At 41.5% G+C, this 14,703-nt stretch overlaps 1 protein-coding gene across 4 annotated transcripts in view; it reads right to left on the bottom strand.

Moving 5' to 3' along the window:
* Window positions 1-14,703, bottom strand: part of SBF2 (SET binding factor 2) — a 502,739-nt gene that overhangs the window by 414,529 nt on the left and 73,507 nt on the right. For all 4 annotated transcript variants that reach the window (XM_066365963.1, XM_066365945.1, XM_066365952.1 and 1 more), the window contains exon 2: window positions 5,797-5,882. In XM_066365963.1, coding sequence (XP_066222060.1) covers window positions 5,797-5,882 — 86 coding nt within the window. The remainder of the gene's footprint in view (window positions 1-5,796; window positions 5,883-14,703) is intronic.

Genomic DNA, 14,703 nt, shown 5'->3' with positions numbered 1-14,703 from the left:
CTAGGTGTCACAAAACAAAGAATTGATGCTTCTCATCTTTCTCCTTTCCTATCTGTTCCTATCAGTCCCTCTCTCTCATTCTCTGTGTCTGTTAAAATAAATAAATAAATAAATACAATGAAAAATTCAGTTAATAATTCTATTATGTTTTTAAATAAACTTTGAGAGATGTTAGATAAATTAACTTTATACTTGACACAACAAAATAGACATTAGATGATCAGAATTGCTATTAATTACATAGAAAGAAAAAAGAAATTTCTCATGTAATCTAGCAGGTTAAATATTCTTTAGATAAAAATCTAGCCTGAAAAGTCTTGAAATACTTTGCTAAGAATCAGCCAATTAGTCATGTATGAAATAAAAAACATTTACTGGCCCTGGCCAGTTGGCTCAGCGGAAAACGTTGGCCTGGCGTGTGGAAGTCCCAAGTTTGATTCCCAGTCAGGGCACACCGGAGAAGCGCCTATCTGCTTCTCCACCCTTCCTCCTGTCCTTCCTCTCTGTCTCTCTCTTCCCCTCCCACAGCCAAGGCTCCATTGGAGCAAAGTTGGCCTGGGCGCTGAGGACAGTTCCATAGCCTCTGAATCAGGCATAGAATGGCTCTGGCTGTGACGGAGCAACGCCCCAGATGGGTTCAATTCTTGGTCAGGGTACACAAGAGAAGCCACCATCTGCTTCTCCACCCTTCCCTCTTGTCTCTTTCTTTCTCTCTCTCTCTCTCTCTTTCTTCTCCCACAGCCATGGCTCAAATGGTTTGATTAAGTTTGCCCCAGGTGCTGAAGATAGCTCCATGCCTCACCTTAGGCACTAAAATAGCTTGGCTGCTGAACAACGGAGTAGCAGCCCAGATGGGCAGAGCATCACCCTGTAGGAAGCCGGTTGGCCCAGTGCATGGGGGGGTAGGCATGTGGGAGTCTATCCTTCTGCCTCCCTGCCTCCCGCCTCTCACTTAAAAAAATAAACAAACAAAAAACATTTACTAAACAGTAAAATCAGTAACTGCCTCTCCCTCACTACTGAAGAAACATCAGAGGCATCATACTATCTATTTCCTTGACTTTCAAAACACAAAAATCATCCCTTGGTAGTCATAGCTAAATAGCTAGTGCCAAATTATGATATCTCTCTGCCCAATAATGTCTGTTGTTCTTGAAACTTATGAAGGTAGTTCACTATTCAAATTGTCATATTGTTGTAGTTTATATATCCCCCATACATTGATGTGACAGAAGGTATGAACTCACAAAAGGTTGAAAAAGGTCTCCAGCACCAAACACTTCCCCATTCAGTAGTCACTAAAAGGATGCTTTAATGAGATTTAAAAGCTTTAATAGTACAAATAAGTATCTAGTTATTCACACAGTAAGGCCAATTACTAGTATTTGTAGGCAATAAGGGGGGGGGAATATAAGGGGCTCTCTCAAAAGTGACTTTTCCTTGGATCCTCACCTTCTTTCCGCATTTTTAATACCAAAATTCAAGGTTTACCGTTTATGTGGGTCTACAGAACATACAGTCTTCTTTACATAGCTGGATTACAATGATCAAAATTAGGTATTCAGCAATGTATCTTTTATCCTCAGTAAAGCAGAAATGGACAGTCATTAGCAGGAATGAAAAAAATTCATAATTTTCAAATAGTTTTATTCCTAATTGATATTTGTGATCCATGCTAACAACAGAATGAACTCTTCTTCTGGGGCAGGTGCTGCAAAGCTGTCAAACAAACAGCAACCACAACACTAAAAATCAACCAGCTATCTCATTTAGCAAACACTTACATTATGGAAGTGGTCACCAACCCCCGGGCCACGGACTGGTACCGGTCTGTGGGCCATTTGGTACCGGTCCGCAGAGAAAGAATAAATAACTTACATTATTTCCGTTTTATTTATATTTAAGTCTGAACGATGTTTTATTTTTAAAAATGACCAGATTCCCTCTGTTACATCCGTCTAAGACTCACTCTTGACGTTTGTCTCATAAGTTCGACAATTATATTTAAAAATACCACAGTCTTTATGCCAGTAGCATAATTTTATTTTGTGCATTTATCAGTCTCACCCTAAAGGCCTGTCCGTGAAAATATCTTCTGACATTAAACCGGTCTGTGGCTCAAAAAAGGTTGGGGACCACTGCTTTATGGTATAACATTGTTCTAAGTATTTTATATGTATTTTTTAACCCATTTTATTTTTACAAAACCCCTATGAGATTAGTATTGCAGTTTTAAAAATGAGAATTCTGCTACTCAGAAAAGTTAACTTGTCAGAAATCAAACCATACAGCTGGGATTTCAACACAAGCAGTCTCCTCCAGAACCTGCACACTTCACTATCTTATTATACCAGATATTTTCTCAACAAAAACTGCTTTAAAGAACACTTTGCACACATTTGTATATGCTTCTATATATACACACAGAAAACATAAATACATACATACACACACTCCAGTATGTTTGAGAACCAAGCTGTATAGTCATATTGCAAAATACTTTAGTGGTCATCTTCCCAATTCCTCATTTAATCATCATGGATAGCCACCAGATAGAAGGTCCTAGCCATCATAAATTATGCTCAACCATTATATTCCTTTAAAATGGATGACAGCCTGACCAGGCAGTGGAGCATTGGATAGAGTGTCGGAATGGGATGCTGAGGACCCAGGTTCGAAACCCTGAGCTCACCAGCTTGAAACAAAGGTCACTGGCTTGAGCAAGGGGTCACTTGGTCTGCTGTAGCCCCACGGTCAAGGCACATATGAGAAAGCAATCACTGAGAAACTAAGGTGCCGCAACAAAGAACTGATACTTCTCATCTCTCTCCCTTCCAGTCTGTCTCTCTCTCTGTCTCTCTGTCCTGTAACAAAAAAAAAAAAAAACTTAAAATGGATGACAAAAAGCACTGTCGCCCTGGCCGGTTGGCTCAGCGGTAGAGCGTCGGCCTAGCGTGTGGAGGACCCGGGTTCGATTCCCGGCCAGGGCACACAGGAGAAGCGCCCATTTGCTTCTCCACCCCTCCGCCGCGCTTTCCTCTCTGTCTCTCTCTTCCCCTCCCGCAGCCAAGGCTCCATTGGAGCAAAAATGGCCCGGGCGCTGGGGATGGCTCTGTGGCCTCTGCCCTCAGGTGCTAGAGTGGCTCTGGTCGCAACATGGCGACCCCCAGGATGGGCAGAGCATCGCCCCCTGGTGGGCAGAGCGTCGCCCCTGGTGGGCGTGCCGGGTGGATCCCGGTCAGGCGCATGCGGGAGTCTGTCAGACTGTCTCTCCCTGTTTCCAGCTTCAGAAAAATGAAAAAAAAAAAAAAAAAAAGCACTGTCATAAAGCAACCTAAACATCCGATAGGTAAAAAGAAAGAATTTGAATTTGTGAACTCAGCATGATTGGGCACCATTAAACCAACCTTTCCTTTTTTGTTTGTGTGTTTTAGTTTTCACCAAAACAGTTATATAAAAATTTTCAGAAAAAACTATACTAAATATTTGTTTAGTGACACACTATCACTAATGCTACTACTAGGCTAACATTTTGACTAAAGAGTCAAAAACTTTTTTCAGCTTCTAAAAACATAAAAATTAATTTCATCTTTAATATTAGAGAGAAATTTAAATGGGGGGAAAAAGAGCAAAACAATGCATTCCAAGATGATATGATATCGTATATAGAAAACCCTAAAGTCTCAGTCAAAAAACAACTGGACCTGATAAATGAATTCAGCAAGGTAGCAGGATATGAAATTAATACTCAGAAATCAGAGGCATTTTTATATACCAACAATGAACAGTCTGAAAGAGAAATTAAGGAAACAATCCCCTTCACTATTGCAACCAAAATAATAAAGTACCTAGGAGTAAACTTAACCAAGGAGATTAAAGATTTGTACTCGGAAAATTATAAAACATTGATAAAAGAAATCAAAGAAGATACAAACAAGTGGAAGCATATATCATGTTCGTGGATAGGAAGAATAAACATCATTAAAATGTCTATATTACTGAAAGTAATTTATAAATTTAATGCAATACCAATTAAAATACCAATGACATACTTCAAAAATATAGAACACATATTCCAAAAATTTATATGGAACCAAAAGAGAACACGAATAGCCTCAGCAATCTTGAAAAGGAAGAATAAAGTGAGAGGTATCACAGTTCCGGATATCAAGTTATACTACAAGGCCATTGTACTCAAAACAGCCTGGTACTGGCATAAGAACAGGCATATAGATCAGTGGAACAGAACAGAGAACCCAGAAATAAACCCATAGCTCTATGGACAACTGATATTTGACAAAGGAGGTAAGAGCATACAATGGAGTAAAGACAGCCTCTTTAATAAATGGTGTTGGGAAAATTGGACAGCTACCTGCAAAAAAAAAATGAAACTAGACCACCAACTTACACCATTCACAAAAATAAACTCAAAATGGTTAAAAGACTTAAATGTAAGCCATGAAACCATAAGCATCTTAGAAGAAAACATAGGCAGTAAGTAAGCTCTCTGACATCTCTCACAGCAATATATTTGCTGATTTATCTCCACGGGCAAGGGAAATAAAAGACAGGATAAACAAATGGAACTATATCAAACTAAAAAGCTTTTGCACAGCTAAAGACAATAAGAACAGAATAAAAGACAAACTACACAATGGGAGAACATATTTGACAATACATCTGATAAGGGGTTAATAACCAAAATTAATAAAGAACTTTAAAACTCAATACCAGGAAGACAAACAATCCAATCAAGAATTGGGCAAAAGAAATGAATAGATACTTTTCCAAAGAGGACATACAGATGGCCAATAAGCATATGAAAAAATGCTCAACATCACTAATCAGTAGAGAAATGCAAATTAAAACCACAATGAGATATCACCTCACACCAGTCAGAATGGCGCTAATTAACAATACAACACTGAATAAGTGCTGGCGAGGATGTGGAGAAAAGGGAACCCTCCTGCACTGCTGGTGGGAATGCAGACTGGTGTAGCCACTGTGAAAAACAGTATGGAGATTCCTCAAAAAGTTAAAAATCGAACTGCCTTTTGACCCAGCCATCCCACTTTTAGGAATATATCCCAAGAGCACCATAGCACTGATTCAAAAGGAGAAATGCCCCCCCATGTTATGGCAGCATTGTTCACAATAGAGAAGATCTGGAAACAGCCCCAAGTGTCCGTCAGTAGACGAGTGGATTAAAAAGCTTTGGTACATATATATAATGGAATACTATGGGGCCATGAAAAAGAAAGAAATCTTACCTTTTGCAATAACATAGATGGACCTGGAAACTATGTATTATGTTAAGTGAAATAAGCCAGGAAGAAAAAGAAAAATATCATATGACCTCACTCATTTGAGAAATCCAATGAACAATGTGAACTGAGGTACAGAAAGGAGAGATGAAAGGGACCAGAGGAAAAGAGGACAGAGGGGAAGGGGTTGATAGGATGGGATAAACCTGAAGGGAAGGGGGGAGGGCACTATGGGGAAGGGGACAAAGGCGATGTTGAGGAGAATATGGGGGAGGGGGGATGCATTCAGGGTGACACTAGAATCTATGTAAACACAATAAATTAAAATCAATTAAAAAAACAAAAATAACAAGGCATTCCAGAATCAATATATTCAAAGTTACTGTTGGGGCGGGGGAAGAGTTTATTTCTACTATCATGTTGGAGTTAAATAACCAAAGTATTTAAGAGTAACTGAAACAGAATTATAAGCATAAATATTACATAAGAAAAAATATCATTATAAAAGTACAACAATGCAACATCAACTTACCAATTCAATTCCCTGTGGAAATGGTGTATCATCCCAGTCCTTCTGTGGAAATCTCTGGATTATTTTTCCCAGGCCTGCTCCAGACCCTATTAATGAAATCAAAGTAAATGTGGTGCTATAAAATCTGAATATTCATTATATTATACTTATTTCTAAATAAACATTTGTCAAATAAATTAATATATTGATTAAACATTTTCAAGATTTAAAGGCCATAAAAACATTTACCTTCTAAACATAATACTGAAATGACAGGCAGTCCCTATCCAGCTTACTCTGAAGTGAAAGCAAGAACATTCTGATTATATGTACATCTAATTTAAGAAAGCCTGTAACACCTGGTGCAATATTTTAATATATATTTTCCCATCCCCTCTGTTAATATTTTATTTAAATCATTCACTACCATCCCTCACCCTCATCCCTGTTAATTTGACTTCTTCCTTGTCCATCACCTAGAGTTCAATCACTTTATGGCAAAATTTTTACCTTTAAAAGATAACTGGAAAGTTAAATGTATTTTACTGACCAGCTCAGTACTTTGTTCTAAACTGAGGTTATATTTGAAAAAGGAAAAATTGGTAGAGCGTCCGCCTGGCGTGCAGGGGTCCCGGGTTCGATTCCCGGCCAGGGCACATAGGAGAAGCGCCCATCTGCTTCTCCACCCCTCTCCCTCTCCTTCCTCTCTGTTTCTCTCTTCCCCTCCCGCAGCCAAGGCTCCATTGGAGCAAAGATGGCCCAGGCACTGGGGATGGCTCCTTGGCCTCTGCCCCAGGCGCTAGAGTGGCTCTGGTCGCGACAAAGCGATGCCCCGGAGGGGCAAAGCATCGCCCCCTGATGGGCGTGCCGGGTGGATCCCAGTCGGGCGCATGCAGGAGTCTGTCTGACTGTCTCTCCCCGTTTCCAGCTTCAGAAAAATACAAAAAAATAAAATAAAAAGGAAAAATAAAAACATTCTCAATTAAAATTAATAATTGCTCTATTACAGTAATTCTTTATATATCCATCATTACAGGGTAATGATGGATTTCATTAAGGGTAAACTATAATAAAAGTGATTCATCACACACACTCATTTTTCAAAACTCCACCTCAGGCATCACCAGTTCTGATATCCCCAGCAGAGCAAATTTTAAAAACTGTTAGGTACTGAAGATACCTAATGAAAAAGACATGGCCCCATCCTCAAGGAACTCATAATCTATCAAGAGAACAGGCAAATGAACTGATAATTTCAATATACCACAGTAAGCACAATGATGGAAAGAAACCTAATCTAGCATAGTGGAGAAGACCAGAAAAAACTTCCTAGGGCCCTGGCCGGTTGGCTTAGTGGTAGAGCGTTGGCCTGGAGTGCGGGGGATCCGGGTTCGATTCCCAGCCAGGGCACATAGGAGAAGCGCCCACTTGCTTCTCCACCCCCCACCCCCTCCTTCCTCTCTGTCTCTCTCTTCCCCTCCCGCAGCCAAGGCTCCATTGGAGCAAAGATGGCCCGGGCGCTGGGGATGGCTCCTTGGCCTCTGCCCCAGGCGCTAGAGTGGCTCTGGTCGCGGCAGAGCGACGCTCCGGAGGGGCAGAGCATTGCCCCCTGGTGGGCAGAGCGTCACCCCAGGTGGGCGTGCCAGGTGGATCCCGGTCGGGCGCATGCGGGAGTCTGTCTGACTGTCTCTCCCCGTTTCCAGCTTCAGAAAAAGAAATTTTTTTTAATTAAAAAAAAAAAAAAACTTCCTAGAAGAAATAACAGCCAGCTCTTTCTTCAGTACCATCTTTGTATCTTCTAGTATACTAATTGCCTAGTACTCAGTTCATACTGAGTTAAATGTGTATTTTAATAAATTCATTATTATTGACAGAAATTGTTTTGGGAGGCAGAAGTGGGCAAAAGGAAGATAAATGGGGATGGAAAGAGACTTGACTTTGGGTGGTGAGTGACAACGCAGTGTGCAGGTGACATTTAACTGAGTTGTACACTTTAAAGTTGTATGGTTTTATTAATCAAAGTCACCCCAATAAATTCAATTAAAAATGTTTTAAGCTTACATCTCTCTTTTTTCTTTTTAAAAATTGAATCTATTGGGGTGACACTGCTTAACAAACTATATAGATTTCAGGTGCATAATTCTACATGTTCTATACACCACACTGTGTGTTCACCCCTTCAAGTCAAGTCTCTGTCCATCCCCATTTAGCCCCCTTGCACCCTCCTCCACCTCCCACCCATACCCAACAATCATCACATTGTTGTCCATGTCCATGAGTTTTTCTTACTTTCTCTGTCCTTTTCCTGTCTTCATCTCATCATATTTAATCAGGTGTTTGTATATTGTTTATTAAATTCTGGAAGTCATACCTAATGTATTTTAGGCTCAAGAAATAGTTTATATTAATTTTTACCAAGTATAAAAATATTAACTGCAATTTTTTTTTTCAAATACATATAAATATAAAGAAAAAATCACTCATAATCCCATACCTTAAGACCATACTTGTTAACATTTTGGACTATTTTACCTAAAAGATTTTTTTTGTACACATACATACTTTTTCTACAGAATTGAGATCTTACTAAACCTAACTGTATATATTGATTTATTACTTAATGTTGACATACATTTTCTAGTTTCTCACTGTTATAAATAATGCTATAAAAAACATCTTTCTTTTTGAATCATTATCTCATCTCACTTTTCCCCAGAAATATATTCTCAAATATACAACTACTAGGTCAAAGGATATGAAAATTTTGAAGATACACACAAAGCCAAAGGGCCAACCAGAAAGACATATAACAATTTTTTAACATTCTGTGTAGAAGAATGACACTGGCATTTTCACTACAGCTTTACCAACAATTGATATTTTTAAAAACATTTCGCCCTGGCCGGTTGGCTCAGCGGTAGAGCGTCGGCCTAGCGTGCGGAGGACCCGGGTTCGATTCCCGGCCAGGGCACATAGGAGAAGCGCCCATTTGCTTCTCCACCCCTCCGCCGCGCTTTCCTCTCTGTCTCTCTCTTCCCCTCCCGCAGCCAAGGCTCCATTGGAGCAAAAGATGGCCCGGGCGCTGGGCATGGCTCTGTGGCCTCTACCTCAGGCGCTAAAGTGGCTCTGGTCGCAATATGGCGACCCCCAGGATGGGCAGAGCACCGCCCCCTGGGGGGCAGAGCACCGCCCCTGGTGGGCGTGCCGGGTGGATCCCGGTCGGGCGCATGCGGGAGTCTGTCTGACTGTCTCTCCCTGTTTCCAGCTTCAGAAAAATGAAAAAAAAAAAAAAAAACATTTCAAAGATTTTATTTATTGCCTGACCAGGCAGTGGCGCAGTTGATAGAGCGTCGGATTGGGACACGAAGGACCCCGGTCTGAAACCCCGAGGTCACTGGCTTAAGCGTGGGCTCATCTGGTTTGAGCAAGGCTCAACAGCTTGAGCCCAAGGTCGCTGGCTTGAGCAAGAGTTCACTGGGTCTGTTGTAGCCTCCCAGTCAAGGCAAATATGAGAAAGCAATCAAGAAACAATTAAAATGCCAAAAATGAAGAATTGATGCTTCTCATCTCTCTCCCTTCCAGTCTGTCTGTTCCTATCGGTCCCTCTCTCTGTCTCTCTCCTGTCACAAAAAAAAAAAAAAAAAATTATTGGTTTTACAGAGAGAGGAAGGGGGTAGCGAAAAGTATCAACTCATACTTGTTTCATTTTAGTTGTTCATTGCTTGCTCGTCGTATGTGCCTTGATCAGGCAAGCCCAGGGTTTCGAACTGGCAACCTTCGCATTTCAGGTCCACACTTTATCTATTGTACCACCACAGGCCAATGTTTTAAAATTCTACTTGTTTTAATTATTGCGAACTTGAAAGATGAAAAGTTCCTCTTTGGCAGGAGTATAACTTTCAAGTTTTCCAGAAACAACATATTATTTATATTTACTGATTTCATAATAATATGCAGTGTTTCAAAAACATGAAAGTTTAGTGTGAAATGCTGATATAACATTTATAAATGTACAAAGAAACATGATTCATGGTGATAAGACTTTTAGTCATGTGATAATGTTATTTGAAAGTGAAAATTTGGTTACAAGAAAGCAAAAAAATGGTAAAATGATGTTTCACTACAAATAAAACGTAGATCGTGGCCCTGGCCGGTTGGCTCAGTGGTAGAGCATCGGCCCAGCATGTGGAAGTCCCAGGTTTGATTCCCAGTCAGGGCACACAGGAGAAGTGCTCATCTGCTTCTCCACCCCTCCCCCTCTCCTTCCTCTCTCTCTCTCTCTCACTTCCCCTCCCGCAGTCATGGCTCCATTGGAGCAAAGTTGGCCCAGGAGCTAAGGACAGCTCCATGGCCTCCGCCTCAGGCACTAGAATGGCTCCAGTGGTGATGGAGCAATGCCCCAGATGGAGAGAGCATCGCCCCCTGGTGGGCATGCCGGGTGCATCCTGGTCGGGTGCATGCGGGAGTCTGTCTGACTGCCTCCTCACTTCTCACTTCGGAAAAAATAAAAAAAAATAAAATGTAGGTAGAGCTACAATAACTTGGTTTCCAAATATGTAAATTGCTGCACTTAACAGCTTTTGAGGAACTTATGAAAGTACCTACAAAAAGTAAACAAATATTTTCTGAATACTGTTTATTTGTAAGCATTTAGCCTATATGTTTAAACATTTCCCAAGTTTATATGTTTCACCTCGTAACTATTTTTATTGGTTGTATTTAAAAATTCTGAGAACATGACTTTTTTAACTGAGGAACAAGCAACAGTGAAGAAAGTCTATTCTAGAGCCAGGTGTCTGTATACCTGCAGACTGATCCTTACATCCAGAGCAGAAGCAGGTCAAGTCAGTCAGAGTGGCTGTGAAAGCAGCTTTTATTTCCACTATATATTAAATGGGGCTGGGTACGGGGAGGAAAGGAGTAATTCCTCAAAAGAAACAGGAACACTTCCTAGAAAGGGGAGGTGCTAGGCAGGCAAAATTCATTGTCCATTTCATTGTATGCAGCTAGTTTGCAAGAAAGAAGGAGTGGTTATTAGTCAGTGACTTCCAGTTTGTTTGTTTTTCTCAGGTGGTACTCTCACATCCATCAAAAAATCAGGAGATATGATGATGATCAAAGGAAGTTGATATATAAAATGGAGGTTTCCTCAGCACGATAGCAGAAGATTTGTAAAAGGCTTTCTTTGTATAAAGTACATATGCTAGACAAGCTGCCCAAAACAAATTTAGAAAGGGTGAGGAAATACTGGCGCAGTCAGACACACTTTTCCCTCCTTTATGTTTGGTAACCCACTTTCCCTAGGGTCCTGTCAGGCTACCCAGGCCAGTCACTAGAATTAGCAACTGACCTAGGATGATCCAATCATCCATTACCCTCCTGGCAAAGTGATTGTTCTAGCCTTGGCCAATGACTCCGGAAGAGTCCAACATTATCCTCTGGGGTTGCTAACTAGTATGTTATGGGTGGGGAGTTGCCAGTGACTGTGAGGAAGAAGTATAAAGAATGAGTAGGGTTAATTAGGAGGAGAAATACAATTCAGTACTCCGCTCTACATAAAACAGGATGCTTGGTATTTATTGACTAAGTCAACAAAAAGTATTTCACTGCCTATTGTGCATGGTTACAGTGTAGATGCACCAACTATACACAGAAGTGGACAAAATAAGTTTTCAATTGTGAGTCTCTGAAACAGTTTATTCTTGTATTATTATGTATTCATTACTGTATTACAACTGTAAACCTACTTTTGCACACCCTGTATATACTGCTTGTTTATATATACACTCTGAACTTTAAGAAATGTTCCTCTAACACAAAATTCACTAAATCTTTTTCTATATGTTTAGCTAAACAACTAGTTTAGAGGTTATCTACACTAGACTTGTTTTATGATGTCCATCTGCTCACAGCTCCTTCTAACAAAAATGGCACTGCCTGTAGTTTAAGAAAGGGCAGCAGCCATGCTCACAGCCCTACACCATCCAGAGAGAAACTATTGGTATGTATTAGATACTTAAGAGCATGCATGCTAGCCTGATTGGTAGTGGTGCAGTGGGTAGAGCTTCGATCTGAGACACTGAGGTCCCAGGTTTGAAACCCCAAGGTCACCAGCTTGAGCACAGGCTCACCAGCTTGAGTGCCGGGTCACTGGCTTGAGCGTGAGATCATCAACATGATCCCATGGTCACTGGCTTGAAGCCCAAGGTTGCTGGCTTGATCACGGGGTCACTGGCTCAACTGGAGCCACCCCCGCCCAGTCAAGGCACATATGAGAAGCAATCAATGAACAATTGAAGTGCCACAACTACAAGTTGATGCTTCTCTTTTATTTCCCTTTCTGTCTGCCTGTCTGTCTGTCTGTCTGTCTGTCTCTCTCTCTCTCTCTCTCTCTCACACATACACACACACACACACACAAAGAGCATGCTTGTTGAATAAATGAATGGGAATATAAGGTGGGTAAGGGCATCTTATATATAAAATACATATAAACTGGCAAGCAACTTACGACCCGAGTGACCTGGCCAAAAAAGGTATCCTAGACAAATCAAATTCCTCTACTAGGGCCCTGGCCGGTTGGCTCAGTGGTAGAGTGTTGGCCTGGCGTGCGGGGGACCCGGGTTCGATTCCCAGCCAGGGCACATAGGAGAAGCACCCATTTGCTTCTCCACCCCCCCCCTCCTTCCTCTCTGTCTCTCTCTTCCCCTCCCGCAGCCAAGGCTCCATTGGAGCAAAGATGGCCCGGGCACTGGGGATGGCTCCTTGGCCTCTGCCCCAGGCGCTAGAGTGGCTCTGGTCCCGGCAGAGCGACGTCCCGGAGGGGCAGAGCATCACCCCCTGGTGGGCAGAGCGTTGCCCCTGGTGGGCGTGCCGGGTGGATCCCAGTCAGGCGCATGCGGGAGTCTGTCTGACTGTCTCTCCCCGTTTCCAGCTTCAGAAAAAATACAAAAAAAAAAAAAAAATTCCTCTGCTAGGGAAATGTGAGGGGAAAAAAGAGAGACTGCCTAAGCAGCCAAAAAGAAGTATAATGACTTGCTATGATGTAGAGAAAGCTCAGGTAATCATAAGGGGCTCATGTGTAAAACCAAAGTCACAGAACAGCAGAAACTGAGACTTGCCAGTAGAAACAGGTTAACAGTACTCACATGTAGAAAGAAGCAGAGATACCACAAGAAAGAAGTTGTGCACCTGTCTCGGTTCTACCTCTGGTAAATTCTGCAGCGTTATAGTGTCTGTCATCAAACTTCCTATGATATTCCTCCCTCTTAAGCTAGAATGGGTCTGTATTCCTTGTCACTACAGTTCAAACTAGAATACTTTCAAACTGGTAGAGGGTCTATAAACAATTATATATTTTTTTTTAAAAAAGGTTTAATCAGAAAACTTACAAGGAAAAGTAACAAGTATGTATGAGAACTTTCTCCAAATATTTGAAGAGCTATAATATAGAAGAAGATAGTGTGGAGCAGACTAGATCCAAAAGAGATAATTCAGAGGAAATATTTTTGAGTCACTATAAAGAAAGAACTTTCTGAAAACAAAAACTATCAAAAAATAGAATGCATTGCCACAGAAAGCAATGACAAGACTGAAGTTTCAGTACAAGATGCATGCTTTTTTTAAAAATTTTTATTTATTCATTTTAGAGGAGAGAGAGAGAGAGAGAGAGAAGGGGGGAGGAGCAGGAAGCATCAACTCCTATATGTGCCTTGACCGGGCAGGCCCAGGGTTTTGAACCGGCAACCTCAGCATTCCAGGTCGACGCTTTATCCACTGTGCCACCACAGGTCAGGCCACAAGATGCATGCTTTTGTGGTCTGGGAAACCAGGCTAAAAGGTATGAGGACAAATCCAGAAAGTCTGGCAAATAGACTTATATAATTCATTCATTCAACACTAAAACTATGTGAGGCCTTGTGTTAGGTGCTAAAGAGAGAAGGATAAAACTTGTTATAAGGATATTTAGTCCTGACCAGGCGGTGGTGCAGTAGATAGAGCGTCGGACTGGGATGCAGAAGGACCCAGGTTCGAGACACCAGGTCGCCAGCTTGAGAGCAGGCTCATCTGGCTTGCGCAAAAAGCTCACCAGCTTGGACCCAAGGTCGCTGGCTCGAGCAAGGGGTTACTCGGTCTGCTGAAGGCCTGAGGTCAAGGCATATATGAGAAAGCAATCAATGAACAACTAAAGTGTTGCAACAAAAAACTGATGATTGATGCTTCTCATCTCTCTGCATTCCTATTTGTCTGTCCCTATCTATCCCTCTCTCTGACTCTCTCTCTGTCCCTGTAAAAAAAAAAAAAAAAAAAAAAAAGAATATTTAGGACTTAATAATTGAGTTTTTTGAAATGCAAATACAAGAGCAGCCGCAGGCACAGTATAGTGACAGAGCAAAAATTAGGTAAGGAAACAATATTGTTAAGAAATCAGGTCATGAGTCAAAGGCAATATGAGATAGAAAAACTAAAAAAAACCCCCAAAACCCTATATTTTAGAGCACAGACAAAGGGACAGATAGGAACAGACAGGCAGGAAGGGAAAGAGATAAAAAGCATCAATTCTTCGGTGTGGCTGGCACCTTAGTTGATCATTGATTGCTTTCTCATATGTGCCTTGACCAGGGGGCTATAGTAGAGCAAATGACCCCCTGCTCAAGCCAGCAACCTTGAGCTTAAGCCAGCAACCTTGGGCTTCGAGCCAGTGACCATGGGGTTATGTCTATGATCTCACGCTCAAGCCAATGATCCTGCACTCAAGCTGGTGAGCTCACGCTCAATACAGCAACTTTAGGGATCGAACCCGGGTCCTCTGCATCCCAGTCCAACGCTCTATCCACCATGCCACTGCCTGGTTAGGCTCTTGTTTTATTTTGACATAACAGTAGCATCATTTAAGTCCAATGATGAGAAATGTAAGCTTTTGAGAAT

This window comes from Saccopteryx leptura, chromosome 1 (genome assembly GCF_036850995.1).
Source record: "Saccopteryx leptura isolate mSacLep1 chromosome 1, mSacLep1_pri_phased_curated, whole genome shotgun sequence".
Taxonomy (NCBI): Eukaryota; Metazoa; Chordata; class Mammalia; order Chiroptera; family Emballonuridae; genus Saccopteryx; species Saccopteryx leptura.
The sequence above is the reverse complement of the archived record's forward strand: the minus strand, read 5'-3'. Positions and strand labels throughout refer to the sequence as shown.